This window comes from Brachyhypopomus gauderio, chromosome 7, assembly GCF_052324685.1.
Source record: "Brachyhypopomus gauderio isolate BG-103 chromosome 7, BGAUD_0.2, whole genome shotgun sequence".
Classification (NCBI taxonomy): Eukaryota; Metazoa; Chordata; class Actinopteri; order Gymnotiformes; family Hypopomidae; genus Brachyhypopomus; species Brachyhypopomus gauderio.
The window spans coordinates 4,785,649-4,813,506 of NC_135217.1; the positions used below are offsets into that span (position 1 = coordinate 4,785,649).

General features: G+C 45.4%; 1 protein-coding gene across 3 annotated transcripts; it reads left to right on the top strand.

The window, feature by feature from the left end:
* Positions 1–239: 239 nt before the first annotated feature.
* rasa4 (RAS p21 protein activator 4) lies at positions 240–27,479 on the top strand. Of its 3 annotated transcripts, none has more exons than XM_077011101.1 (21): positions 240–673; positions 3,337–3,393; positions 5,087–5,200; positions 5,505–5,566; positions 11,207–11,339; positions 11,728–11,809; positions 13,805–13,939; positions 14,912–15,003; positions 18,844–18,961; positions 19,450–19,603; positions 19,706–19,770; positions 19,928–20,043; positions 20,987–21,179; positions 21,689–21,826; positions 22,355–22,499; positions 22,650–22,822; positions 22,941–23,078; positions 23,631–23,766; positions 24,735–24,855; positions 25,106–25,158; positions 25,321–27,479. In XM_077011101.1, exons 1-21 carry the CDS (start codon positions 609–611, stop codon positions 25,446–25,448), a joined length of 2,418 nt encoding a protein of 805 aa, XP_076867216.1. In that variant the 5' UTR covers positions 240–608; the 3' UTR covers positions 25,449–27,479. The 3 variants fall into 3 exon arrangements, with proteins under 3 accessions (XP_076867216.1, XP_076867217.1, XP_076867218.1); XM_077011102.1 differs by having other exon boundaries at positions 242–673; positions 19,931–20,043; XM_077011103.1 differs by lacking the exons at positions 240–673; positions 3,337–3,393 and adding an exon at positions 6,004–6,753 and having other exon boundaries at positions 5,126–5,200.
* Positions 27,480–27,858: the final 379 nt, after the last annotated feature.

Here is a 27,858-nt window from a genome sequence, read left to right on the forward strand (position 1 = left end):
GATAAGGCTTTCGTGTCAAGCAAGGCTTTTGTTTGCGTTTAAAACATTTCAGCCCTGTTTTTTCAAGCTCTAGCTCATGCATATACTCACCATTACGTGTCACCACAAACACACACACACACACACACACACACACACACACACACACACACTTCCTTCTGTATAGTCTGTTTTTTTCCAGCACACAACGCTCTGAAAGAATGATATTGTCAGTGATTCTGTTCCGACTTCCATCTTTTGCTGTGTTAGTTCCACTACGGGATTCGGCACTTACGGACGGGTATCAGACATGTTGTCTGAGGCTGGACTTCATTTCCCGGGAAACCGCGAAAAGAAAAGGCGCGTGACGCGCCAGTCTGGCCAATGCAACGTTGAAATGTCTCAGCTGGGCACTCCCCTCACAAACAGATCTCCCAGTGCTCACACACGGGTTGAACCCACAGACACAGACCACAGTTTGTGAGTAGGACCGTTGGCCGACGTTAGACTGGAGTCTGCGTGTTAAACGTGCCATGTTCAGAGTGTTGTGCAGCGCCGCACCTGCTGTCGGGGGGGATACAGCTGTCTGCTGAAAACACTGCGTGTCACTCTCAACATCTCACGCAGGGATGGCAAAGCGCACCACGTTGTTCATCCGGATAGTAGAAGGGAAACATTTGCCAATCAAGGACATGTAAGTATGAGTTTATTATATACGTGTCTTTCTATTGTAGATTCTTAACTCTTGGTGCTCGAATATGCTTTTTAAATAGTACAGCTGCTCACCCCAAAAACCGGAGACCTAGATTAGACACCTGCAGCAAGTTGTTCCCATTATATTCCTGTTCCAAATGGCGAGGTGTTTCATAATTCTCATCATTTCATGGTGAAGTACTTTAATGTTCTGCGGGGATGTGTGAGCAGGCTACTGCATCGTGGACACGGCGGACGGGTCTGTTCTTCCAAACGGATTACGCGCTTGCCATGCGCAGCACACATTTCGTTTAAGGTGTCTGGTGTACATGTGTAAGCGTTCGCCAAGTTTCGGCGTAAACACCCGTTCCAGCTGACAGGTGATCTAGAGTCGTCTGCGTTCCCACAGCCCAGGTTAGACGGGCACAACTGTACTCCACCTTGAAGTGGATCTACTCGATCTCCTCGATCTACTCGCTTTCGGAGAGCCAGTTATAAAAACATGCGTGTAGATCTTTCCCTCACGGCATCTGTGACTTTACCACGGCGCACATCAGTGTTGATAAGAGGCTAACGGCGTCTCCCCTAACCGTTCCGTCACCTATATATTGCTGCAGTTAATCAGCTGTAAAGTAGGGGACCGTTTTGCACGGTTTCGTGATGGTTGGCGTGATTGTTGTTTCGTGTCTATGTGTGATGGATCTTAAGGGTCAGATGTCGGAGTGTTTACACGGGTGACATTAGCGAACAGCTTTCACCATAAGCCATATCTACACAACAACCCCCTCGTTCAGGCGTTGGGGGAATAATATCCTCAGCACCAAATCCACCAACGTGGTAAACTCACTGCGAGGCACAGAATCAGTCAACGATCAAAAAAGATCAAAGGCGCCTATTTTTTCTTGACGTACGCCTTTGCGAATCATTACAGTTGCATCTGCAACACTTTATCGGTATTGGTGCGTTATTTAAATGTTTTGTTTAAATTCATGACTCTTTTTTAAAATTCCAATTTTAATATTAAGTGTTAGAGGCAAGATAACAGAAAAGGTGTTGCAACACGCACGCGCACGCGTGCTCGCGCGCACACACACAAAGGTGCGTATTTTCCGTGCTGAAGTAAGAACGGGGAGAGCCCGCGGTGTCTCGTGACCCCCTGCGGTCTGATGTTCGCTGAAACATCACAAGACTTCAGTTTGAAACCTTCACCTTCATTCGGAAAGGCGCGGGGCTTGGCTTCATTACAGAGAGGAGGGCTGGATTGTGTCGTTCTCAGACTTGGTAATCCGGAGCAGCAGTATCCTAAACAGTATGCTTACAGAGACCAAGAGGAAGTGTGTGTGAATGTGTGTCTTAGTTGTCGTGTTCCTGCAGGTGTAGAGGATTCTACGCGGTTCAACTGCCGAGCCGTGCGGTTGTAGGATGTGACACCCGATTTTTACAATGCTCCCGCCCCCAAAATCGCTCTTTCCCCAGTAAATAGCAAAAGGCAACATGAATACATGAATAATGCTATATACTTGACTTTACCCTGCTCAGTCTCTCTCTCTCTCTCTCTCTCTCTCTCTCTCTCTCTCTATCTCTCTCTCTCTTCACACACACACACACACACACACACACACACACACACACACACACACACACACACACACACACACACATACACACACACACACACACACACACATGCACAGTGCTCATAAACGCTTCCATCATTGCTAAGCATTACTCCCTGGAGGAATCAAAAGGTCTTCACTCAAACAGCATTCTCTCATAACTTCCTACTTGTTAGCCTTGCGTTTTGGAGTAAAAGGGCTAATTCAAGTCTGCTAAACACCCTGATTGACTATGGCTAGCCAGCACCAGTGGAGAAGAAAACAACCCCATAGTCAATGTGTTGATTTTGATCAGCCAATGTTCATCAGACACAAGGAATGCTGATCAGGGCAAACAGGCCAGGCAAGACAACTTTATTTATATGGCACCTGCGTTCACTCAGAGTGCTTTAAGGGGTGTCTTGTGCTGGGAATACTGCATATCTTTGGGGAAAGGAAACGCGGCATGTTATAGTTAATATTACTGCCATTTCTGTTCAAAAAGGTGGCACCTACGTCATAATTTCTGTCATTTCAAGGGAGAGAATCACGGTGTGACATGAAAGGACATCATGAAAGTACATCTAGATCATGATCGTGAGGATCATGCCGGCACAGCATGTTCTGTCTGTCTGTCTGTCTGTCTGTCTGTCTAGGGCTCGACTAGTGGATCCTTTGAACTGGTGTTCTCTGAAGGCTTCACCGTGGACGCCGTGTGGGCGTAGCCTTTGGTGTATGCTTTGACAACACCAAAGGAGAAGCTCCTCCCTACTGGTGGCATATGGCATGAAAGGGGAGGGCAACCTGCAGAGAAAAGATCTCCCTTTTATGTTAATATTTCCTTCGCACCTCGTCAAACGGAACGCGCTCTCCGTCGTGGCCCTGCGGCGGAATGCGGTCGAGCCGTTCTCGAGACGTCCAATTAGCGTGGCCTCGCACGGCGCGCCCCGCTAACGCGGACTGACGGGTCTTGGTGGTCACCATTGTTTGAGTCGATCACATACCTGCGAGAAATAATCGTAGCACTTCCTCATGTAATATGTTTCTGTTTTTTTCTCTTCCTGTTTAGCACTGGGAGTAGCGACCCATACTGCATTGTGAGAATTGACAACGAGGCCATTATAAGGTACGGTATGACTAATCTCTTTGCTCCCTGGCCCAGGTTAGGGCCCGCTGATGTTCTCAGATCTATCCCCCCCCCATGAGTCAGCCATCTTAGGTTTAACGAATTCAAAATGAGATGCGCCCCCCTCCCCCCTAAGTCTCTCTCATTGGCTGAAAGCCATGGGCGAGTGGGCTGCACAAACATTGCTGCTTTGATCTAATACACAGGACACGCCCTTATTGTGTGACTGTTGGTGCAAGCCCTACAAGCCAAAGTGACTCCACGGTGTCTCGAAGAGCAGGACACGAGGCCTGTCCCGAAGAGCAGGACATGAGGCCTCCCTGCGTCCATGTCTGCTGCTGATATGCAAAATGGTCCTTGATGTTCAAGGCCCCTGGCATCAACACTGTGCTCGTGTCACTGAGGGATTATTTTACCAGCCTGCAGTTAAAACGCCCTGATGAAATGATGTGTGTACATTTGATCATCTGGTTAGGTGGAGGCAGGATGTATGTGGGGTGGTTGAAAAGTGTGTCAGCGATGGTCTAGCTAATCATTAAGAGACTACATGGTTCAAAAAGTAAACGTGTATGCGTTTGAACCTACTCACAAAAACATGAAAAATGACAAAGGTAGTGCTGGGATTTGATGTAAGTAAAAAATAATCAAACAAACAAATGAACAAACCAGTAGTCAGCTGTTTTAGGTTTGTCTTTTCTGTATTTGAGGTGGCTCAGACTAGAGTTCACTTGAAAATGCACACGAGCTTTGTGGTTAATGTTTTACTAGGTGAGGTTGAGGTTTTTTTCTGTTCCTAGTCACTGAATGCTAACTCACTTGATAAGATGAGGAACTCGTGCTCAGAAAAACCTAAAATCATTTCAGTCATTGATTTTTATCTGTGTAGCAAAGGGTTTGCTCGATAGAGTCAAGTGTTTGGATGCCTCGTTTGCTTTGTAGCAGTACCATCAGACATTTGTGGGTTTACTTGTTTGGTTTATTAAATAGTTTTTAATGTTGTTGGGCCTTCTTGTCAATACTTCATGCAAACAAGAAATCGGAGTCTGTCTTTTGATAGACTTGTGTTGGTACTAGATTTGATAGCTGAGCTCTGCAGAAGAACTAAAACCTGTATAATCGTAACTCATACTGATTCCTGTCTTTGGAGTCATGGTAACAACGGTTAAAGTTAGGACTACTCGTATCATGTTCACGTTTTTATGTTTTCCTCAGAATCTAGTGACATTTCTCTGTCTTGTCATCCGTGTTAATTCTCAAAGAAATCACTCAAAAAAGTATCACGTAATGTGAGAAAATCTATTTTAGCAAATTGGAAGTAAAAAGTCTTCAGGGACTACTGTCTCTAGTGTGAAGGGACGTTCAGAACTCTAAAGATGTATTTTTTATTTTTGCTCAATACAATAGAACAAACACTGTGCAATATACCGTCGAACAAAGCTAATATAATAAAAAAAAAAGTACTTTGTTTAGCCTCTTACTGGCACCTAATGGTTTAACTTTGTCTAGTGAATGGAAACATTGCTAATTCTAAACAAAATCTAACAAACACAAATAAAATAGCATTTTCAGTAGGTCTTCTGGTCTCCATGTTAGTCGCCCTAACAGCTTTTTATGTAAGTAACCTTAGTCTATTTGAGGGAACTGTCCTTTGATGTTCACTTCTTTTGCTTTTTTAACATTTTTCCTTACTTAGGACAGCCACGATATGGAAGACACTGTCCCCTTTCTGGGGCGAAGAGTACAACGTGCACGTGCCACCGTCCTTTCACACTGTGTCCCTACATGTGATGGACGAGGACTCACTCAGGTAAGCGTCTCCCAGATAGAGACACTCGGGTGTCTTCTCCGCCTCGCCTTTAGGGCAGCTTGTTCACTTAATCACATTCGTTTGTATTCCCTCTCGCTGTGCTATTTTGGGGTTAACGAGCTAATGCAATAATTAACAACGCCTCATTGCTAGCCATAATTGTGCTTTCTTTACCATGTGGAGTGTCAAGACATGAATTAATTTGGGCTATACGTGCTAGTGTTGAAAATGTGTGATATTGTAAGGTGCAGTGCTGCTTCAGACATGCTCGAATCAGCTCAGATGATTTTTGGTTTGGTTGCAGCCGTGACGACGTCATTGGGAAGGTGACGATCAGAAAAGAGGCTCTCACCGCTAAACCTCAAGGTAGGGAAGACGCTTCCTGGAGGGTCCTTCACCGGCGTCCTGCTATTGGCCGTTGTTCCTCATGGGCTCGATTCCGCGATGCAGTTGAGGAGATTCCCCAGAGTTATGAGCCAGACCCATGAGGACTGTGTGTCTTCACACAGCCAGGTCTCATGGCTCTTCCTTGTTTGCCAGTTACATCGATACATCCCCTTATTTAAGTTCAGTTTCAAAGTGGGCGGTGTTCTCTTATTCCTTCTCTAGATTCCTTTATACTCATCTCACTTTATGCTTTGGCCAGTGTCCATATGTGTGCCGACCAACCTGTGCTTTGTGTTTTGGGCACAAGAGTTAGCCGTTGCTTGTCCGGTCCAAGCCTCCCCCGACCCCTGAGACGAGCACGCATCTGGTGTGCATAAAGCACCAGATGATCTCGATCTTGTCGGTCTTCCACCCAGGGGGCTGTTAGCTGTTGGCGTTGGTGTTGGCGTGCTGACTCATCGAGGGGCAGGGCGCGAAGCTGGAACCAACGTGCAGGAGTCTAAGGAGTGAGGGGGGCTCTGAGTCACGGCGCACCGCAGGAGTGGCCGTTGTTGCCAGCGGAGGAGAGTCCTGCTCTCTGTCCACGCCTGACCCGGCAGTAGACCGTCTATCCCACAGGGCAGGGGTCCTCTCGCAGGGCTCCTCCCACTGCCTCCCCGAGATGTGTGTGTGTGTGTGTGTGTGTGTGTGTGTGTGTGTGTGTGTGTGTGTGTGTGTGTGTTCGGGCTCTTCGCGACTGCTGTGGATTGGCCATTAGCAGCTGGCGTTGACCGTCTTACTGAAAAACAACGGGAATCTCAGGCTGGTTGTGGATTCCACGTTAGTCAGCACTAAGAGTACAGTTAAACATGTACACATATTTACAAGTTATGGGCTGTCTTGTTCTCTCTTTTCTTCTTTTCTCTATGGATCTGTCACTCAGTTTCCTTCCCTCCTCTCCTCTGAGTGTCTCTGTCACTCTCTCTCTCTCGAAGCTGCTTCTGTGTAATCTTTTTCTCTAAAGGCAGGCGGTACCATTTAGCAAGAAGGCCTCGCTGCAGAGGGCACGGAAGCAGGCGAGCGCAACCCACACTGATGGGGCTGACAGGGTGTGAATGCATCACGCAGCTGGAGGCAAACATATGAGATGACCAGGGATGCTCCCCAGAAATCTAACCTTCAGAGGAGTGAGACCTGAGTCACACGTCTGCGCACACACACACACACAACACACACACACACACACACACACGTCGATGGGAAGCAGCTTGACTGTGGTCCGTGTGAAGGTGGAATAACAGTTCGGCTAAAAGCACAACTGGTTCGCGACACGTGGAGACCATACGGAAAAAAACACGAGAAGCTCAGCTGAGGTGGCGGTTTGCGCGGAGACCCTGACATCGTGTGCCGTGCCGCGCTGTGGTCTGTCGGGGTTTTGGGCGGAGCAGGTGTGCTAGAGGGGCGTAATGCAAGAGTGGTGATGTCATAATGATGATGATGATGGGCGGAATGTGAGGAGCAGTGATGAAGAGGTAGACACCAGCATGTCACAGTTTCAGGAGGCTCTGAGTCACTGCCAATATCTCAGCATTTCACACCCCTCAGGGGGGGCTAGGGACAGCCATAACTCTACTACGCGTGTTATATTTGGTTGCACAGAACAATGAAAAATAGGGTTAGATCTGGAGCAAATTTTGTTTGTTTGTTATTTGGTTTTGATCTCTCTGGCCAGTGTGTTTTCAGACCTTTGCATTCACAGGTCGGGGACCAGTACATTAAGACATGATTGACCTTGTGACAGGGAAAAGGGGCTATGGCCACTGTTTGAAGCAGGGATATTGAGCCTTTAAAGGTTATCCTCTGGTGAACTCGTGCATGTGTGTGTGTGTGTGTGTGTGTGTGTGTGTGTGTGTGTGTGTGTGTGTGTGTGTGTGTGTGTGTGTGTGTGTGTGTGTGTGTGTGCGTGTGTCTATGTATGAGGCAAGGCAGTCCATTTGGCTACCAGCTGTCATATACCGAAATGCTGTGGCGGTCATGTTGTAAAGGACATTGAAATCTAAAGGATTTCTTTTTCCTGTGACATTTCTTTGGGCTGTGTCGGTATGACTGTCACGTACTGTGCTGCCACTGCAATTGTATAATCTAATTCTGGTGTGTGTGGTCCAGTGGGCCAGACTGAGGTGAGGGCTATCAAACAGCCTGTCAGGTGGCCATTATAGTGATCAAACAGCCTGTCAGGTGGCCATTATAGTGATCAAACAGCCTGTCCGGTGGCCATTATAGTGATTTTCAATCCAATTTTCCCCTCTCCCCTGTAGCGCAGAACCTAGTAAAAAACAGTGTTTTGGTGCGTTTACCCTGGAGATGGTGGACTAGATTAAATTCATTCTCCCATGACTCCTACGTTTCTGTAAGTGTGAGACCACAGTGGTGTAGTCAGTAGTGTCAGGCCAGTCTGAGCGGTGAGCCGCTGAGCGAAGTTTCCAAGCCCTTTAAATGTGTCGTATGCCAAAGCGTCATACAGTCACATTTGGAAATAATACTGTTGCATTTGGGTCATCACACCCTCAGTGATACGCGGAGAAGAAATTAGGGAGTTCTTTCCGTTCAGCTAACTGGCACGTTTTGCCTAGCCAGGGGAGATTTATTTTCAAACTGGTTGAAGGAGCAAAAAGAGAAAAAACGTTGTCTGTAAGTCTAATAGAGAGGAATCGCAGCTCCCACTCCACAGACGTACGGAAGAGTTCATGCTGATAACATCTGATGGGATAGACACAGTCCAGAATGGCCCTCCATTTGTACAGTTACACATTGTACCTGGATGTGGTATAAAAGGCATATCTCCTAGTTCAGTGTCTAACAGTCCAGTGTCTCCTAATCCAGTGTTTCACAGTTCAGTGTTTCTTAATCCAGTGTCTCACAGTCCAGTGTCTCCTAGTCCAGTGTTTCACAGTTCAGTGTCTCACAGTCCAGTGTCTCCCAATCCAGTGCTCTGAGAGCTGGCTGCACTTTCGCTGCTTGCCAGCTTCCTGCTGTATAGCAGGCAGTCAGTCCACAGTCTTGATTACTTTCTTTGAATATGTTGAATATGTTGAAAGCTTGGCTAGAGCAACAACATGAACCGGATCGTGGTTTCTGTGGACTGGACTGGGAAGCACTGTGAATTAGCCCCTCCTTTATATAGTGCACTGCTTTGGAAAAGAAAGCTGTGCTGTTTCGTATTAAAGTGTACGTTTTAATTTGCAGTCCAGAAGTACAGGGTCAGTGATAACCATGATAACCTTCAGTGAAAACATCTGTATTCATACCAGCATCTGTAGGTGATGTATTAGCCTTTTGTGATAAATGGGGTGATTCCAGCTTGGCTCCTGTTGGGTTTGTGATTTTCCTACATGATAATGTTGTCACATCACTGAGTTCTACAGGCTAGATGTCAGGTTAAGCTGTAAAAATTAATTCTATTACACTAAGCTTCTTAGAGCCAAAGGCACAGTGTGTCAGAATGAACCTGTATCTCCTCATTACACTGTCCAGTCTATGTGTATTAAGCGGTTCCACATTTTTGCTGTAACCTGATGTGCTGGCAACTTGGACAGTGCTGTGGGACCCTCAAGTGGGCCCTGAACATTTGGTTGAGAAACACTGTATTAGGCCATGTGTGTTTATACAGCACTGAAGTGAGTGTGCTTCCTTGAATAGACATTGCAGCACTGAGCACTGAGTCTCACTATTAGGGCTAAGCAATTAGACGTTGAGAAAGTTCTTAAACAGTGTGATTTATATTGTTCGTAGTGGTGAAGGTGATTATTATCTTTGAATTAACTTTTGAATTACTGTAACTAGCGAAATGTAATACTGAAGTGTTAGCAGTCACTTAGCTAGCTAGTTTGCTAGCTAGTAAACCAACTGCTAACACATTTCCCACGAACATTTAGCTGGGCTTAAAGGTAACACCGCAGTTAGAATTACTGTGAGGAGAATCACCCTGTTTGTGTTGCACAATTCAATAGTTAACCAATCGTTCCCTCTCTTCAGCCTGGGCGAGATTTATCACTCTGTTACTCAGCATAACACCCATGTTTGTTTGTATTATCTTAATGCAAAGTGTCGTCCAAATTATAAAAAATATTGCTGTAGCTAAACGATTTTGTCGTCACACAGTATATATATTGTCACAGCGCACAGCCCCTTCATTTTATGTAAACGAGGCTGCAAATTATGGTTCAACAAGGGAAAACTTGGAAAGGACTTTGTTGCTTTAAGCCAAAAACCAATGTGCTGTGTTTACAATGTCACAATAAGGATTCATCCTTAGTAAATGTTTTTAGTACACTTCAAGACATATCACAATCACAGTCATTTTAATTGAAAACCTAGTAATAATTTTACCATTGTTTATCATTTTAAATAGAGAATGTTTATAACTACTATAGCTACTACTATAGCATATAGCACTATATACATATAGTAGTTATAAACATTTATGTTTATACATGTTCAAACATGGATAGATTGGTAGCCTTGGAAAGCCAAGTGTTATGAAGTGCAGGTGTTATTTCATGAAGGGAGATTACATGTCTGTAGCACCAGTCTGCCACAAACAAGTACCCACAGGCTGTTCCTCTAAAGTCCAGCACAAACGTCTTCACATCCCTCCGCTTTTAACGTCTAGGGCAAGAGAAACAACATTTTTACATTTTACGTTTACAAACCAGTTTATTTAAGTATTCGGTATGGTTCTTTTACTGTTTGAGTCAGATATACTGGTGGTGTGTTTGATGAAATTAATTAAAACCTCTTTTAATACATTGGTTCAGTCCCTTATTCTGTTTCTCTGACTACAGAAGGTATTGTATTGGTTTAGACATTTCAATAAATCTGTTTAAACAGATTTTCTCTTAGTCTACACACGTCTTCTTGTTATAATATTACTTCAGGCTCAAATGTTACACCGGTAGTGAATGGAATATATATGCATGGAAAACAGATTTACTCATTTTGAACAATTTGCTGTGAGAAACTGGATGAATGTGTAAAAAGAACAGTACCTAGTATTGTACTGTGTGGGTTGATCCTTTGTATGGCATTCCCAGAAATGTTCTATGGCATGTTCAGAGCATTTCTATTACAATTCTTAAGCCAGATTTTCAACTGCAACATCCTCCCCCCACCTCTAGACACAACCCTATCACATGTAGCAGGTTTGTGGAGTCACGCGGTTGCTTCGTTTTCACGTTCATGTTCACCAAACTGTGCCATCAGCGCCTCCCACCACATGTACCGACCTTGTGTTGTGTTGGGCCAGCAACAAATGTTTCAGGAGGAAGGATGTGGCATCTGGCAACCTATGACAATCCAAGGAGTGGACCTCCCATTTTTGTTTCAGATTGGGTGGAGCCCATTTGACGCGGCAGGAGAGACATCTGGGTAGTTTCTGAAAGTTGTCTCATATCAGAAACCCAGTCTCATCCTACTGAGACATCATTGTTTCAATTTTTTTGTGTTTTTCATATATGCACTCTGCGTGTTTGAACTGCATGTGCTGCGGTATGTTGTATGTGGTATCCACGTGCGATATTTAGTGTTTGTACGTCGCATTCCCACACAGTGTGGCATCTGTGTTCGTCTTCTGTCTTGCAGGTCTGGATTGCTGGATGAACCTGACGGAGATAGATCCAGACGAGGAGGTCCAGGGTGAGATCCACCTGCAGATCTCCTTGCTCGGGGATGGCAGGGCTCGTCGGAGACTACGCTGCTCGGTGCTGGAGGCCAGGTCAGAGGAGAACAACGTGGATGACTGTCACACTCAAACGTTGGCTGGAAAAGCTTTACACAGTCACTGCCCATGGATATAAAAGTATTTTCGTGTGTAACAAATATGTTGTGATGGCAGTCACTGCTTTTTAAATGTTGACATTATTATATGTGGGTAGAATGGTTAAATAAAGCCATATGGGTCCTTTGAAAATATAGCAGTTTTACCCATATTAGTTTAATATGCAAATGTGGCCTTATTAACCAGCAGATATTTTTTGCACAAATGGTTGGCTTGAACATTGGGTACAGAGCAGCGATTGATCTGCTCTATAGATAGCACAGGCTTTGAGAAGATCCGTTTGCTTCAGTGACATTTATTCATTTGTTCTTCCTTTGTTTTCCAGAGATCTTGCCAAAAAGGACCGCAATGGTGCCTCTGATCCATTTGTCAGAGTCAGATACAACGGCAGAAGCCAGGAGAGTGCTGTAAGCAAACCAGCCCCTTCCTCCTCCAACAGTCAGGCCTCTCACCCCTGTAGATGTAATCATGGACAGGATTAGAGGTCACGTCTCCCGTGCCAATCCATTAGACTTTTCATTGGCTTCATACTGGAAACCACACCATTGCAAGCTCCTGAGCCCCTCAGTCACTAATGCTGTATCCAGCCCCACTGGAAGTGTTAATGCATACCGAATGGTGGCAGTTCCTTATGGATTTTGCATACTACATCTCCAAGTATTCACCAACACTGTATATCCATTATCCATACTAACCTTCCAGGTAACCATACCAAGCCCCACTGCTGCCATTGGTGCATTCTCAGTGTCACATGACGCAACGGTCCACTCCCCCCCCCCCCCCCCCCCCCCCCCCCCACACACACACACACACACACACACACACACAGACTTCAACCAACAAATCTTTATAATGCATGAATAAAGCAATATACTGTGAGATCTGAATATTTTTCTAAAGTTAAAGCCCATGTAGTGATATTTATAGCCTGCGTTTGCTCTCTGGTACTCTGGTGCCCCGTATGCACAAGTCCTTGCCACAGTGCCAGCTTCAAGATTAAGATTACCATTAATCTCCTCTACCAACTGCCAAGTACGTGGCACTGTAGTTCTCCCCATTGTCATGCCCCTCATGTGTACCCTGATTGTAGAGAGTTGGCTAACGTCCTGCAGTCTCTCTCCACCTACAACCCATCTACAAACCTTAATAATCACCTCCATCACCGGTGCGATTGAGCCAGCCATTACAGCCATTTTCAAAACATGTTGTCCTATACTGTAATAAGGCAAAATATCTTAAAAACAAGCCGAAATCAAACAAGCCAAAACCTGTCTGTACCCACAGCGTCTATTCTCTGTGGGTATTATAATGTCCCCCGTTCTTTTGGGACAATCCCTTTCTTCCAGACTAGGACCATCGTCTTCCATAGGACATCAGGGGTGCTTCTGTATACCCCATACGGGACTCCACATGAGGGCCTGACATGATGCTTTTGCAGTTATCCGTCTTGTTGTTCCACTTCTTTCACCTTAGTGGGCTGACAAATCCATCCAGTCACCCACTGGGGCAATATCTGCTGGAAGCTCTTTATCTTCATCAGAACACACTCTACTGAAAGGCTCCTCTAAGTCTTTTACAACCTTTAACCTCACATATCTCTCCACACTTCACAAACTAACTGGATCCATAATGAAGGCTCTGCTCCTCTTTGTTCCTCTGCCTCAAAACCTCAACGTTCTCCTCAATGTTCTCCTCAACGTTCTCCTCAACGTTCTCCTCAATGTTCTCCTCAACGTTCTCCTCAATGTTCTCCTCAACGTTCTCCTCAACGTTCTCCTCAACACTACCTGTCTCCCCTTCAGCTCTCAACGCAGTGCATTCATACTCTCACTTCCCCTCTCGTATACTTGCCACCGCTGCTTTCTAAATGACCGTAACTCTCGAAGGAATCTGTTTCTACTTGCCGTCTTGATTATTGTACATCTCTTATCCACACAGATTTATCCTAGTCCTGACCTGAAATGTAACTGTTAAAGGAAGAACAGAATAACATGGGGGTGATGCTTTATCATGATATGTATAATACTAATCTTTCTTCTACTGGCTTTCTAAAAATATTTTACCAATGTTAGCTAGTGCTCTGAAGTGCTCTTCTGACAAAGGTTTAGTGCAGATCCTGCTAAAAGCTCATTTGTGTCAGGGAAACTATAGCCAGAAATGTTTAAGTCAGATCATAATGGATTATATAATTGGTGTTTTTTGTTCTGCTCTTGAAGGATCAGTCAGACAAGGATTATTAAGATTGTATTAGATAGATCACATAATTAATCCCAAAAGAAATTCACGAGGTGCACAAGAGCAGATGTAAATCAGTGTTGACTTCCACTGTTAGTTACTTTAACACTGTTCAGTTGAATCACAACTTTAAAACCTTTTTTTTTTTTTTTGGAAAACTCCACTAGGTGGTGAAGAAGTCTTGCTATCCACGCTGGAACGAGACTTTTGAGTTTGAGCTGGACGACCCCCTGGCCGACAGCCTTCTCACAGTGGAGGTGTGGGACTGGGACCTGGTCAGCAAAAATGACTTTCTGGGAAAGGTGAGCTTCACTAAGAGTTGGTCCACCAGCAAAAGATCAGTCGATCGCTCTAACAACGAGCTTTACTCCGAAGAGCGTTTCCCTTAACAACGAGCTTTACTCCGAAGAGCGTTTCCCTTTAGTCCGCCTCTTCACTTGGCAGCAGTATCCGAGAATCAGTGGTGCTGGTAGGAGTGTATTCATAGTACAACCAGAGCGCTGCTCTGCTCGTGGGCTACGTTGCTTGTAAGGTCTGGGATCCATCACATGCGTATACAACTGATCGATTTGTGGTATTTTTTGCATGTTACCAATATACCATCAGCAGTAGATTCTACTGCATGCACTTCCAAGACAAACCTAAAGGCCTGAAAAACCACAGCTAGTTCTATACTTTAGTATATTAGTTTATACTTTAGTATATTAGTTTATACTTTAGTATATTACTTTATGCGTAGGCAGCTACATTACATACCAATAGTCTAAACATGCAGTAAAATTTTGCAAACAGCAAACAGCATTATTTAGCAATATCATCATAAGTACAGTTAGGCAGAAATATAGTTACAACTGTGTGCTACTGCAAGACAAAACCATGATTTCAGAATAAACCAGATGAGACAGTAAAATGAAAGTAGTCCTACATATTCCTACACTGCAGGAACATTATGAGTATGTAGTTAGCTGGCTGCTAGCTTTTCTCATAATGCTAAAGCATTAGCAGACTTTTTTTCTATTCATTTTTGTTACAGTTATCTTATTTTTAGGTTCAATTTTCATTGTCTGATTTTAGTGGATAAAATAGGTACTTTGAGTGAAATTGTTGCATAGTACCTTTACAATGTTCACGATATTCTCTTCTGTTTATTTTGTCTGAGGATTAAAAAATTGAATTCTCCACGCTCAAATAAATGTCTCGAGCACCATCTTTGGCTCAGCTTGCTTTGACATTTAATTGCCGTCTGACTGTGATGATCTGCTGTTTTCCCCCAGGTCCTCTTCAACATCAACAGGCTTCAGCTGGCACGGCAAGAGGAGGGCTGGTTTCACCTGGGTTCTGACGAGCCCAAACACAGTCAGGACGAGTGAGTACCTTCTTCCCCAGCCCGGAGACACCTGCAGTACCGGGCCTGGCCTGGGGGGGCATTGCTGGGCATGTCACAGGCACTGTGTTGGAGTGGCACTTCAAAGTGTATCAGAATGAATAGAAACATAAGCAGTCAAAGCTCCATGTTCACAGCTCAGGAGGAAGTTCATGCCTAAGTGGGCGTGTGTGGGCGTGTGTGGGCGTGTGTGGGCGTGTGGGTGTGTGTGGGTGTGTGTGGGCGTGTGTGGGCGTGTGTGGGTGTGTGTGGGCGTGTGTGGGCGTGTGTGGGCGTGTGTGGCTGTGTGTGGGCGTGTGTGGGCGTGTGGCTGTGTGTGGGCGTGTGTGGGCGTGTGTGGGTGTGTGTGGGCGTGTGTGGGCGTGTGTGGGTGTGTGTGGGCGTGTGTGGGCGTGTGTGGGCGTGTGTGGGTGTGTGTGGGCGTGTGTGGGCGTGTGTGGGCGTGTGGCTGTGTGTGGGCGTGTGTGGGCGTGTGTGGGCGTGTGTGGGCATGTGTGGGCATGTGACCGTGTGTGGGTGTGGGTGTGTGGATGTGTGTGGGCGTGTGTGGGTGTGGGTATGTGGGCATGTGTGGGCGTATGTGTGTGTGGGCATGTGTGTGGGCATGTGTGTGGGTGTGGGCGTGTGTGCATGTGGGCATGTGTGCATGTGCACGTGTGTGTGTGTGTGTGTGCGTGTGTTTGTGTGTGTGTGTGTGTGTGTGTGGGCATGTGTGGGTGTGGGCATGTGTGTGGGTGTGTGCATGTGGGCGTGTGTGTGTGTGTGTGTGCTTGTGGGCGTGTGTGTGTGTGTGTGTGTGTGTGTGTGTGTGTGTGTGTGTGTGCTTGTGGGCGTGTGTGTGTGTGTGTGTGTGTGCTTGTGGGCGTGTGTGTGTGTGGGCATGTGTGGGTGTGGGCATGTGTGTGGGTGTGTGCATGTGGGCGTGTGTGTGTGTGTGTGTGTGCTTGTGGGCGTGTGTGTGCTTGTGGGCGTGTGTGTGTGTGTGTGTGTGTGTGTGTGTGTGTGTGTGTGTGTGTGTGTGTGTGTGTGTGTGGGCGTGTGGGCTGTTTTGATTTAGAGCTGTGCTGCTATTCGCATCTGTTTCCATCCATGTGCTGACAGGAAGTACTAATCTTTTCCGCTGCTAAATCCTTGGAGTTTTTCAATCTCTCGCTCCTCCCCTCTCTCTCTCTCCTCCCCTCGCTCTCTCCTCTCCTCTCTCTCTCTCCTCCCCTCTCTCTCTCTCCTCCCCTTTCTCTTCTCTCTCCTCTCTCTCTCCTCCCCTCTCTCTTATCCTCTCTTCTCATCTCTCTCTCTCTCTCTCTCCTCATCTCTCTCTCTCCTCATCTCTCTCTCTCTCCTCCCCTTTCTCTCTCTCCTCCCTCTCTTTCATCATGTGGATATTTTTGGAGGATTATGAAGCAGACATACACAGAGGAGTGACAGGGCTTATGTACAAACTCCAGGAGTTTGACCGGAAGTAAGATATCAGGATTGGGAGCCGTATAACAAACATTACAGGCCAAATCATTCATTCATTCATTCATTCATTCATTCACTCTCAGTAGAGAGATCACATATCTCACATACCATCAGTCCTTTACCTCCGTCTGAACTGGTCTCGGATCAGTTACAGGTGTACAGTGTGAACAATGTCCCTATTCATGTAACTAATGAAACAGGAAAGGTCGGACAGGATTAGGAGCAAGTGTTTGGTAAGAACATAAAACCGTCTGGCTTTTGAATGGAAGAGAGGGATTAGAGTTACGACACAGTTGAAATTAAGAATGGATTGATTCTATAAAAGGTTTATGACTCTTTACTATAAAAAAATCAGAAATATAATTTATATTCTGAATTTCCCTCTGAAGTTATTAGTGGTAAATACCTATTTATGAAAAGACAACAGTAACACTGTAAAATTGCTTGTGTGCTACAAAGTTCCTTGTTGGATATGCATGCAATTGAAGGCATATGTCTCAACATTTGACAAACCTTTCTGTCTTACAAAGACACGTGAACAGGCCTCATCTGTCTCGTGCTGCTTTGAAAAGGTGAAAAATTTCATTAAATTGTGATTGCCAATGCCAAACCAAGAATTCTTCCCCCCCTGGTCTTATTGCAATAATGTTAGATTACCATGAAGTTTAATGTTTTCCTTTCCCAGCGTTCAGTATGTTTTTTGTCAAGATTTGTTTGTTTGTGTTTTTTTAGGACATACTCAAACCTTAAATATATGTGCAGGAAGGTAAAATGCAACAGTTAAATAATTAGTATTCTACTTGCACATAATTAGCGAGGTCCATTTCTGTCCAATCATGTTTTAAAGCCACGGCCTGAGGATAAGCTCAAAGTGAACTCCTCCTTCAAGGCTAGTTCAGTGCAGACCTTGAGGATCTAAACGTCTGCAGCAAAATACTGAGATGAGTCTCACCTGTTTGGTCTGCAGCGCCTTCTGTCATGAAGTGATCACATTTGAGTGAACTTGTTTCATTCTCCTTTTAAGTGCCCATAATCTGCACCTCACCCCATCGACCCGTCTACTGTCAACAAAGTGAAGCTGTCATTCTTGTTAATTTATCCTTTTTCCTAACTTTTCCATATTTCACTTGATTGGACATTTGATGGCCTGCCATCTCTTGCCATCGGGACCTTGGCGAATGGTATTGGTGCGGGACACGACGGCCTCGAGTTTCCTCTTTCCCGCGAGGTCATCAGGACTCTTGGCTCTCCTGTGCTCAGGAGATGAAGCTTCCACACAGCTGAGACACTGACCGTCTTCAAACACAAGACTCACCTCTTCATTCAGTCACTGAGCACTTGAACACGCGCTTGGAAAAAAAGAAAATTTTCCCAGTTTAGCTAGTTTGAGCTTGAGAGTATTCTTGACATGAACTGATCTGTGCTCGCAGAAGGCTGTGCGTGTGATAGAGACCACAACTCCCCTTCTGTAAGTCACTCTAGAGAGGGCTTCAGAGTTAAGATCAGATGAAGGGGACGGTGAGGCGTGGGCACACTACGAACAGACTCAAACGCAGCGGCCGCCGGCTACTGAACAAAGGCGGCGGAAGAAAAACGACGGCTTTTAAATCTTCTGCCCCAGTTATTCTATCACACTTTGTCATAAAACAGAGGCGGCGGAGTTGTTGCAGAGGACGCTTGTTAAAAACAAAGTGTTACTTGGGAGGGAACAGAAGGCAAATCCTCAAAACGTCCCACATAAAACACACAACAGAACCAAAGACACAGACTCCTGTACGGCAGGTTGGTGGACAGCCGTGCTGTGTGGGATGTGCTTGTGATCTTCCACGGCTCCCCAACACAACACTGAGGGGCAGCTCTCTCCCCCGTGCCTGGGCACCCCTGTGTCCTCGTTTTCAGTGTGTTTCATCAACTCGTTAAATGACGTCTACCCCCGCGGCCATAAAGTCCGCCTTTCTATTTCTTTTATGAGGCGTTTTGCCTAGGAGAGACGCTATAATGGAGCCATTTTCATTATTGTTGTTCCTGCTGCCCACATTTCCTGGAATACATTAAGTGAAATGACTCAGAGTTTGTTTTTCTTATTTTTGGTTGCTTGTTTTGGTATTTCATTTCATCTCTATTCATTCTCAATAAAACTAAATATGAGCACATTTTAGTATCACACAGTTTTTCCTTGATGTATTAAAACTGGTAACCTTGTTTTCTTAGTGCTGCCAGTGTGGAGGGTTAAGTGCCTTTAGTCTACGTGATGATTACAGAGGCGTCACTCGGTCTGCTCTCTCTCTCTCTCTCTCTCTCTCTCTCTCTCTCTCTCTCTCTCTCTCTCTCTCTCTCTCTCTCTCTCTCTCTCTCTTTAAGAGGCACTCTGGGCTCCCTGCGGCTGCAGCTCAGGCTCCGTGACGAGACGGTCCTGCCCTCCAGCCATTACCAGCCGCTCACAGAGCTCCTGAGCCAGTCTGTCGGGACTCACCTCAACGTGAGTTAGGCTCGCTGACATGTTCCACCTCATACAATCCACCATAGCTCTGAAAACATTATTGTACATTAAAAAACATTTTAGAGGGTTTTTGTTTTGTTTAATGAATGATCAAGATTGATCAAACTGAGATAAATTCATCTTGGTTTGGTTATTCAGTTTTAATTCCCAGTTTTATTTGGTTTTGCAAAGATCCAGACATTAATGTAAATAAATACATTAATTTTAAAAAATCAGTAGTGATTAAATAAAGATTCTTGATGTTTTTTCTGTGTACATTAAATCAATTTTATGTTATAAAATCTAATCAATATTGCAGCTTTCTTCGTTGTTGAAACTGTATGGCTATATTCTCTTGTGATTATTCCTTTTTAATTATCTTTTGACCCTGTGACATTATCTTTGGATCCTGTGACTACAGCAAGAATTCTCATTGAACTGGTCAGTATGTGCCACGTATCTGACTTAAGCAGCTGTGTGCGTCATAGGGCAACTGGCCTGATCTTATCATGCTAATCGATGAGACAACGACCTCCGAGAGCAGACAGGAAGTGGCCAACAACCTGGTGAAGCTCTTCCTGGGTCAAGGGCTAATTAAAGAGTTCTTGGATGTGCTGTTCAAACTTGAGCTGGAGAAGACAAGTGAGTACACATGCACTCCTTACTTGAGTTGCTAACAGTGCGGTGTACCCTTTGAAGAGCTGACAGTCTGTCCATCGCTTCCTGTTTCTCGCTGTTCCTCAGCTGAGCCCAACACATTGTTCAGGAGCAACTCTTTGGCTTCCAAGTCCATGGAGTCCTTTCTAAAGGTAAAACTGCACCACAGATCACTGTTGGTGATGCGGAGTGGTACAGGGACCGCAACAAATGTACCAGGATGTTACAGCTTGCGTGTCAAGCTTGAGAACCTTGTAGCGGGTGAGGTCATGTGATCAGCTGAGACTCTTTTTTGTGTTTTTTTTGGAGCAGGTGACCGGAATGCAGTATCTTCACAGGCTTCTGGGCCCCGTCATCAACCGCATTTTCGAGGAGAAGAAATACGTGGAACTGGACCCTAATAAAGTGGAGTTGAAAGAGGCTGGGTAAGAAACAAATTGGCACCATCCAGTCTCACGCTAGGAGCTATACATGGGATTGAGCAATTGATGGGGGTGGGGTCATGTGGTGAGGTCGGACACCTCAGGGTTTGGGGTCCGGAGTGTCTTTAGTGTAGCTGTGCTAACTAGCGGGGTGGAGAGACCTCTTCAGCCGGGCTGATTGGGTCCTCTGGAGAGCTGTGGCTGGATCGGGAACAGGTTGTATCTTCCTTCTCCCTTTTCCCTCCTCCTCAGTAAGCGATTCCAGGTCAGAGGTGAACTCCAGAAATGCTTCTTACAGCAAAGTGAATTAGCCTCGGCAAGCTTTACCAAGAACATCTCGACCTTGGCAAAATCTGGCCCCTCCCTCTCAACCTTCTCCAGGGCGTGTGAGGGGCCTCTGAGGGGCCCCGGAACGAACACCCTGTGAAGAGCCACACCTGAGCCCACTACAGCAGGTGCTGCTGCGTCTGCTTGATTAATGTGCAGAACTCACCTCATCTGCTCCCGCCGACAGGTCATTCCTTCCCGCAGTTAGGACACGACCAGGCGCCCGACAAATCTCGTTTATCACACTGAAACGCAGTTGAGAGAGTTTTGCGACGGTCGTTGCATTTTTAACCTTTTAAATTCTAGCTGTTATTCTCGGTTCTTCATCTTAAGGCATGTTAATAATGCGAATTATTCAGTAACCTCATTAAAACTAAGATGAAAAACTAGTTGCCAGGTCCTGGCGGGACCTTACACATAAAAATGAAAATTCATTCATCTTCTGAACCTCTAAACCACTTAATCCAGTTTAGGGTGGAGGACCCAGTCCCCCCATCACCATCCCCCTCATCACAGGGTGGGGTGGCAGGACCCAGTCCGGGACAAGCCGTCTGCCTACGTCATAAAGGAGGGTTGTTTTTTAATCCAAAGGCCTCTCTAAAGACCTCTGTGGCCGCAGGTGTGCGGGGCTGCACCGCATACAGACAGAAGCAGACGTGATCCAGCAGAGCTCGGCTTTACTGCAGTCCTACCTGTCCGAGCTCATGGCCGCCCTGCTACAGTCGGCTCTCTACTGCCCCCTGCTGCTCTGTCAGGCATTCCAGCAGCTCTACCACCGGGTCCAGGATCGCTTCCCCGAGCCGGAGTACAGGGTAGGCACCGCCCCCACATGAGGGATGGGGCTTCGTGATTTCTGGCGTTACACGCATAGTTCACACTAGGTATAATGGTGGTTTATAAAGATGTGTTTCGTTACGTTGCTTTGCGTCATATTAAGTAGCTCTTCCTCATTTCACATGTCCTTACACGTTACACAATATGTTCTCCATAAATTTTTTTGTTTCATTGTTTTTTTTTTTTTTTTATTGACATCTTTAAATGTATTTGCTCTTGCACAAATCAGAATTAAATGCTCAAATCTGGTGTGCTCAAGTTCAATTTAAACATAAAAGATTAAACAATTATGTGATTAGACTGCGTTCAAGCCCAGTGAGAGGCTACAGAGGAATCTCTGTTTCTCAGTAGTGAAGCATTGAGCAAGGTTGTGCTAAGCTCCTTCCTAAAAACATGACACGGCGAACTGTAAACTGTAAACCTGTCTTTTATAACACCAGCACTGCTTCTCGTAGTCAGGCCCGGCTCCGTTTCCTGTCTTTGGCAGAAAGTGAAGTTCATCGCCGTGACGAGCTTCCTGTGTTTACGCTTCATCTCGCCGGCCATCATGTCGCCTAAGCTCTTCCACCTGCGGGAGAAGCACGCGGACGCACGCACCAGCCGCACCCTCCTCCTCCTGGCCAAGGTAGGCTCCGCCCCCTGCCACGCTTGGCCACACCCTCCCGACTACACCCTCAGCTGTGTTCAGGGCACACGTTCTAGCTTATAGCCGTCCAGATAGTCTCGACGTCTAGATCTGGTACGAATCTGCTCTGGCTATCGAGAGTAGCTTCTTTTTGTGTTTTTGTGCTTATTCAACGCCAGAGAAAACAACCGGGTCGTTTTTGAAAATGTACAATCTGGAACTCTAGGAAACACAGCTAGGCATCCCTGCTCTATGTCGAGTTAGTTAGACTTCAGAATAGTTACTGTAGACCTGAACATTTAGAGTAAGCAACAGCATTCATTCATTTCTTTTAAAATCAAAGACCAACACTTAACGTTTCTACACTGTTTCATAACATATTGTTATCAGCTGACGGAGTCGTAATGTTAAGGGTAACCACAATGACCTATGGGGTTAGTCACCCTTCAGGGATCAGAACCGCAATGCATAAAAACATCTTGGGAAACCCCTTCGCCTGTGTGTGTCTCAACGCTCTTCCGTTCCCAGGCGGTGCAGACAGTCGGCAACCTGGACACCCTGGTGTGCTGCTCTAAGGAACCGTGGATGGCCCCGCTGCAACCCGCCATTCAGCAGGGCATCACGCAGCTCAAGGACTTCATCACACGCCTGGTCTGCTGCCCGGACTCGGAAGGTGAGAAGCAGGACTGCATACTGAAGAATCAGTACAGACTGCACAGACAAGATGTTCGGAACACTATAAATATTGAGTATACATCATGATGTGGTATGTGGTCTTCACCACGATGGTGTGTGGTGCATCTGTTGGCGCATGTTCCTCTAGATGTTGGTCTGCAGAGTCGCATGAGTCTCCAGTTTGGAAGCATGGAGAAAGAAGGGTTCCTCTTCCTCCACAAGACCAAAGACAAGTGCATGCTCATGACCTCGCCCTTTAAGAAGTACTACGTCACACTCAGCAAAGACACTCTCTCTTATTCACGGACGCAGCACTCCAAGGTGAGTCCAGTGACTTCCCCTCGGCTGTCGCCGCACTTCCACACACCCGAGGTAGGGGGCGCTAGAGGGACGCGTGCGGCTGACGCGCTTTTCCCCTCGTGTGTTTGCATCCACGCAGAAGAGCTCGTTTATCTCGCTGCCAAAGATCCGGGCGGTGGAGAAGGTGGAGGAGAAGTGTTTCGGCAGCGCCAACGTCATGCAGATCATCTCGAGCGAGGATTCGGGCCAGCAAGAGACACTCTACTTAGACTGCAAGGTACCCTGGGAACCGAGCAGGGACCTGCCCCTGGAACTCAGCCAATGCAATATTACCCAGTCATTACTCAATCATTACTCCAGCAATGGCTTTTTGCAACTCTGTAATAGAGGGCTTCAGATATAGTCATGCATTTGTTCTGCTATGAGCATGTTCCAGATGGATGTTCTAACGTTTTAATGAAATATACCAGTGACATGATGCAGCTTACAAACAATTTGGAGTAAAAATTCTATATATCATTTTTTAACAATATCATATCGGTGGTTCGCCACAATGTTTTAATATATTGCTAATTAAGTTGAGAGTCATGTTGCACATTGTGGCAATCTAACTGAAATATATGATGGATTCAGAACATTTGGGTTAGAGGGATGCTTAGGAAAGGCACTCTGGCAAATAGTATCGAGGCTGTGGCGTGTGCCAATTAGATTAGCAGCCGCTGGCATAAATATTTGAATGTTTGCAGAGAGGGATGGAACAAATCCTTCAGACAGCTGAAGGTGAAATATTTCTCCTGCTGTCTCTCTCCCCCACACACTTTCTCTCTAGAGTGTGAACGAGCTGAATCAGTGGCTGTCTGCCTTACGGAAGGCGTGCAGTCACAACGCCAACACAATGAGCTGCTATCACCCAGGCATCTACAAGGCTGACAGATGGAGCTGCTGCCACCAGAAGGACAAAACAGGTACTGCAGGTGCTCCGGTATTCGGGCCCTGATTTACTGGCCGGTTGTGGGCGGAGCCAGGCTGTCGCTTACAGACGCAGAGTCAACAGACGGCGACGCTTGAGAGAAACAAGTGATGTCAGCCCACTGTCACTTGAGCTCGACACAGCCAGTGAGATTCCCTGTCACTCAAGCTGTCATGAGGCCAGTTCTGTGTGCTGTGACTCAAACTTTCGGTGACAGCTGAGAATTGAGAGGGTACCTATTCCCCAGCTCTAAATGGGGCTGTCATGACATCAGATTCTCACTCCATGATTAACGTGGACAGAAGAATTCACCATAATAACGCTAGCGTGATATCTATATGGAACAAAAATACGTGCCTTCAGCAGATACCAAACCCACCGATCACGCCGTGATCTTGCGTCCGCCCAGTGTCTCGGCAGGAAGCTGCAGACTGTCAAGGAGACAGCGACGTATGAGCAGGCCATAGGCCCTTTGGTGCTCCACACCTTTGTGGTGTGTGCGTATGGCCTAAAGTCGCTATCTGATGTTGGACTGTAAATATATGGTTTGTTGTAATAGCAGCTTGTTTATTGAGTCTTTTTTGGCTAATGAATATGAGAAAATATTGTGTATTTATACTGTTGTTTGTATAAGAGTCTATGAGATTCTCCATGACTGTATCTATAACTGTATGAAAATGTTTGAAAAGAATAATTACAAATATAATGGACAGAAAAAGTGACTAGATGAACAGATAAACAAAACATTCACAAAGCCGAACATCCGTGTTAGGGCTGCTGGATTATTTACGATATTATTCTATGTGTGTTATTAACATGATGTCAGTATTTCATGTTGAAATATCATACTTATCACAACAGTCAGAGCTGTAGAACTTTGAAATAATCTTAGTGGAAGCTTAACAGATACATAAACATTTGCTTTCACACACCCCCCCCCCCCCCCCACCTCCACAACCACAGACCCAGGCTGTGATAACACCCGGCATGGCGTCACTCTGCAGGAATGGTACGACCCGCTGGATCCAGACCTGGAAGCCCAACTTATTTATCGGCACCTTAGCAATGTCCACAGCTCCATGAGGTAGTCACCCGGCAACCGCAGCCTCGGGCCCATTTCACGGCTCATTCCCATGGCCATTTTCCCAGTGACTTGCACTTTTTTTGCAGGACCGATGGGAGTAGTAGCACATAAGTAATATACTACAGTTCAATGACTGCAGCTAAATCCAGAAAGTCCGCTCTGTTTAAACTGAACGTAAACACACAGTAATATACTGTCTTGTTCATATTGCCAGACAGATTAACAGACTGTGCATTCTGATGTTTTCCAGGGATAAATATCACGAACTGATAAAGCAAGAGGAGGCGGATAAAGCAGACGAAGGTAGTGAAAATAATCCAAGGGCCTTTTGACTGAAGTGTGGTGGTGGTGTGGAGGTGAAGTGCACGTCTGTGTGGTGGTGGTGTGGAGGTGAAGTGCACGTCTGTGTCTCTGCGTCTTCTTACACCGGCTCCTGTGTTTCCCGTGTCCCGCGCCGGCCTCCAGGTGGGGAGAAGGCGGACGGCCTGACGAGCCTCTTCCACATCCTGCAGGATCTGCGGGACGCTCATACCGTCGTGGAGGAGAAAGAGCGCTCCAAGTGCCGGAACGTCTTCCTGGAACTGCAGACGTAGACGCGGGAGCCCTGCGGGATGGAGGTGCAGACGGCCTCCATCGCTCCCCTCCCCCCGTGACTTCAGCGTGTCCGTCCGGCCGAGGGCCGCCATCCGGGTTCTGGCACTTGGCCAGAAACAATTCTGAAAACCAATTCTGAGACTCTGATTACTGGGTGTCATTCTGATGGGTTGCGTATTGAGGGCTACTTCCAGAAGGCCTCATCAAGGGCAGATCTAAATGTTCACTCACCACGTAATTCTTGTCAGTATATGTGTCACAGGCATACCTGTTAAAGACTATGAGTGCAGCAGGCACACAGTTGCCGATTACAGAACCTTGTATTTTTATAGGAGTCATTAGCATATTGTTCTTGTTTACAGGCTCTTTTAAAAGCTTCCATTTTCCATCATGTCTGTCCGTCTGTTCCATAAATCACCGGTATGCATGCTTTTATTTGGTGAAAACAGCATGGGATACTTTTATTTGCAGTTATTCAGACGTTTACAGTGTAACAAGTCTTTAAAAAAATCTTTAAAAAAAAAAAAACTAATTATTTCCTGGTATTATTTAGCACATGGGGAAAGAAAATGCAACTACGCTCTCTCTTTACTACTTTTTATGTATTTTTGCTGTTTCACTTAAATTATTCTTGTCCACTTCCCAGAAAGGCATCACTTTCCTGCCCAAGTGCACATGTGTCTTCTGATGGGCACTATGCCGACTGGAGAGTCTGTTTAAACTACGTTTTCCAGGGCAGTTTGACCCACTCCGCTCAGAAACTGTAGTTGCATGACAAGATCAAGGGGGGGAAGGTGACCGCTGGGAACTGGGAAACACTTTGCAACGTGATGCATGCCACCTTACCTGTGTCATCATATGGCACAAAATGTTACAATAATGTACTGTGATATGCACGAGGAGGAATTTTCTTTCTTTTTTTTTTTTTTTTTTGATATACAAGTTGTAGGTGCTTGAAAGTACATGATTGCAGTCGCATTATAATATTCACTGACATGGGACATGAAAGGAAAACAATTGTGCTGGCCCACACAAAATAGATTGCACAATGAAAAGACATTACTTGCAAAAGCTTTTATTTAAAAGGGACACGCGGATTCATACAAATGCATTTCAGAATCCATAACCCAAGAAAGGGGCCATTTAGATCCTTTCTGTTCCCTTAGGAATTCTGCCAATTTAATTCCTGCCGGACTCCTGACGATATATGGCACATCTCACCTCAGCATCATCGACAGCATACTACTGATATGTCTCTCGGGAGCCCTCATCTGCACTCAGTATTGATACATTTATTATTAATTATTAAAATGTCTGACCACGTGAAGCACATTTTAAAATATCTCTTCTTACTGTCAACATGCTTTGTCTTGTCAGGTGTCTGATTTGTATTTGTATCATGGCCCTATCTAGTCCGTATTATAAACATGTATGTATCGTGCTTTCTGATATTTTACTTCTATATTTATCTTTTTTTTTCCTAACGAATGTAATATGGAGATTTTTTTTTTATCAGGACTGAAGGCAATAATCCCTTTTGTCCACTAGATGGCTCTGAAACACTGAAGAATTTATGACACATCATGTTATCCTAGAAAACTGTAGGTTAAACTACAATGTACAATGGCCTTAGTCAGTGATGATTATGTTTTAATGTAAGGTTCCTTTGAGAAAGACCTTTTAGAAGTTGTATTTTGTTGTGGATTTATTTCTGTTGGTGAACTCGACATAGAATAGTTCACATCAGGAAACAGACCATGAAGCTCCGATATTTTCTGTAGGGTGACGACCTTCTGTGTGTAGTTATTGTTGATGATCTTGTGTGGATTCGGAGAAGCTGGATGATCGTTTACTTCATATTTTAATAGTCTTCTTGGGTTATAATAATGATTTCCAGGTTCTTTGGGTATAAGACACACACATGACCGGGAGCTGTTCATTGATGGCTGGGGAATGCAATTGGTATCTTTTATATCGTCCCTTGTCCTAATATTTTGTCTTTTTCCCTTTAAAATCAAATTTTAAATTCTGTGGACTGTAATTTGAAATTGTTTAAGTTCAGGAAAGAATCGTAATGAATTGCCAGGGTTTCACTTGAGACTGCAATTGATTAGCCTATAAGCAATGACGTGAGATCAGCAGACATTAAATTCAGATGTTGAAAACTCTCTTTGTCGTGATATATTACAGTAGGTCAAGCTCAAGAAATCTATTTTTATGTTAATATTGCTTTCGCTGTAACCCAGGAATTGTTTGGTGGCTCTTTATGGCCAATGGGAAGACTACGCAGAATGAATAATGTCCTTCAGCTATAACGGAAAGGTTAATAAATCGCTTGCTGAGTATATAAGCATGGCGTGCGCTATTCGTTTGCATCTTAAACCCCGGTGTTTACAAACGGAAGAAGGA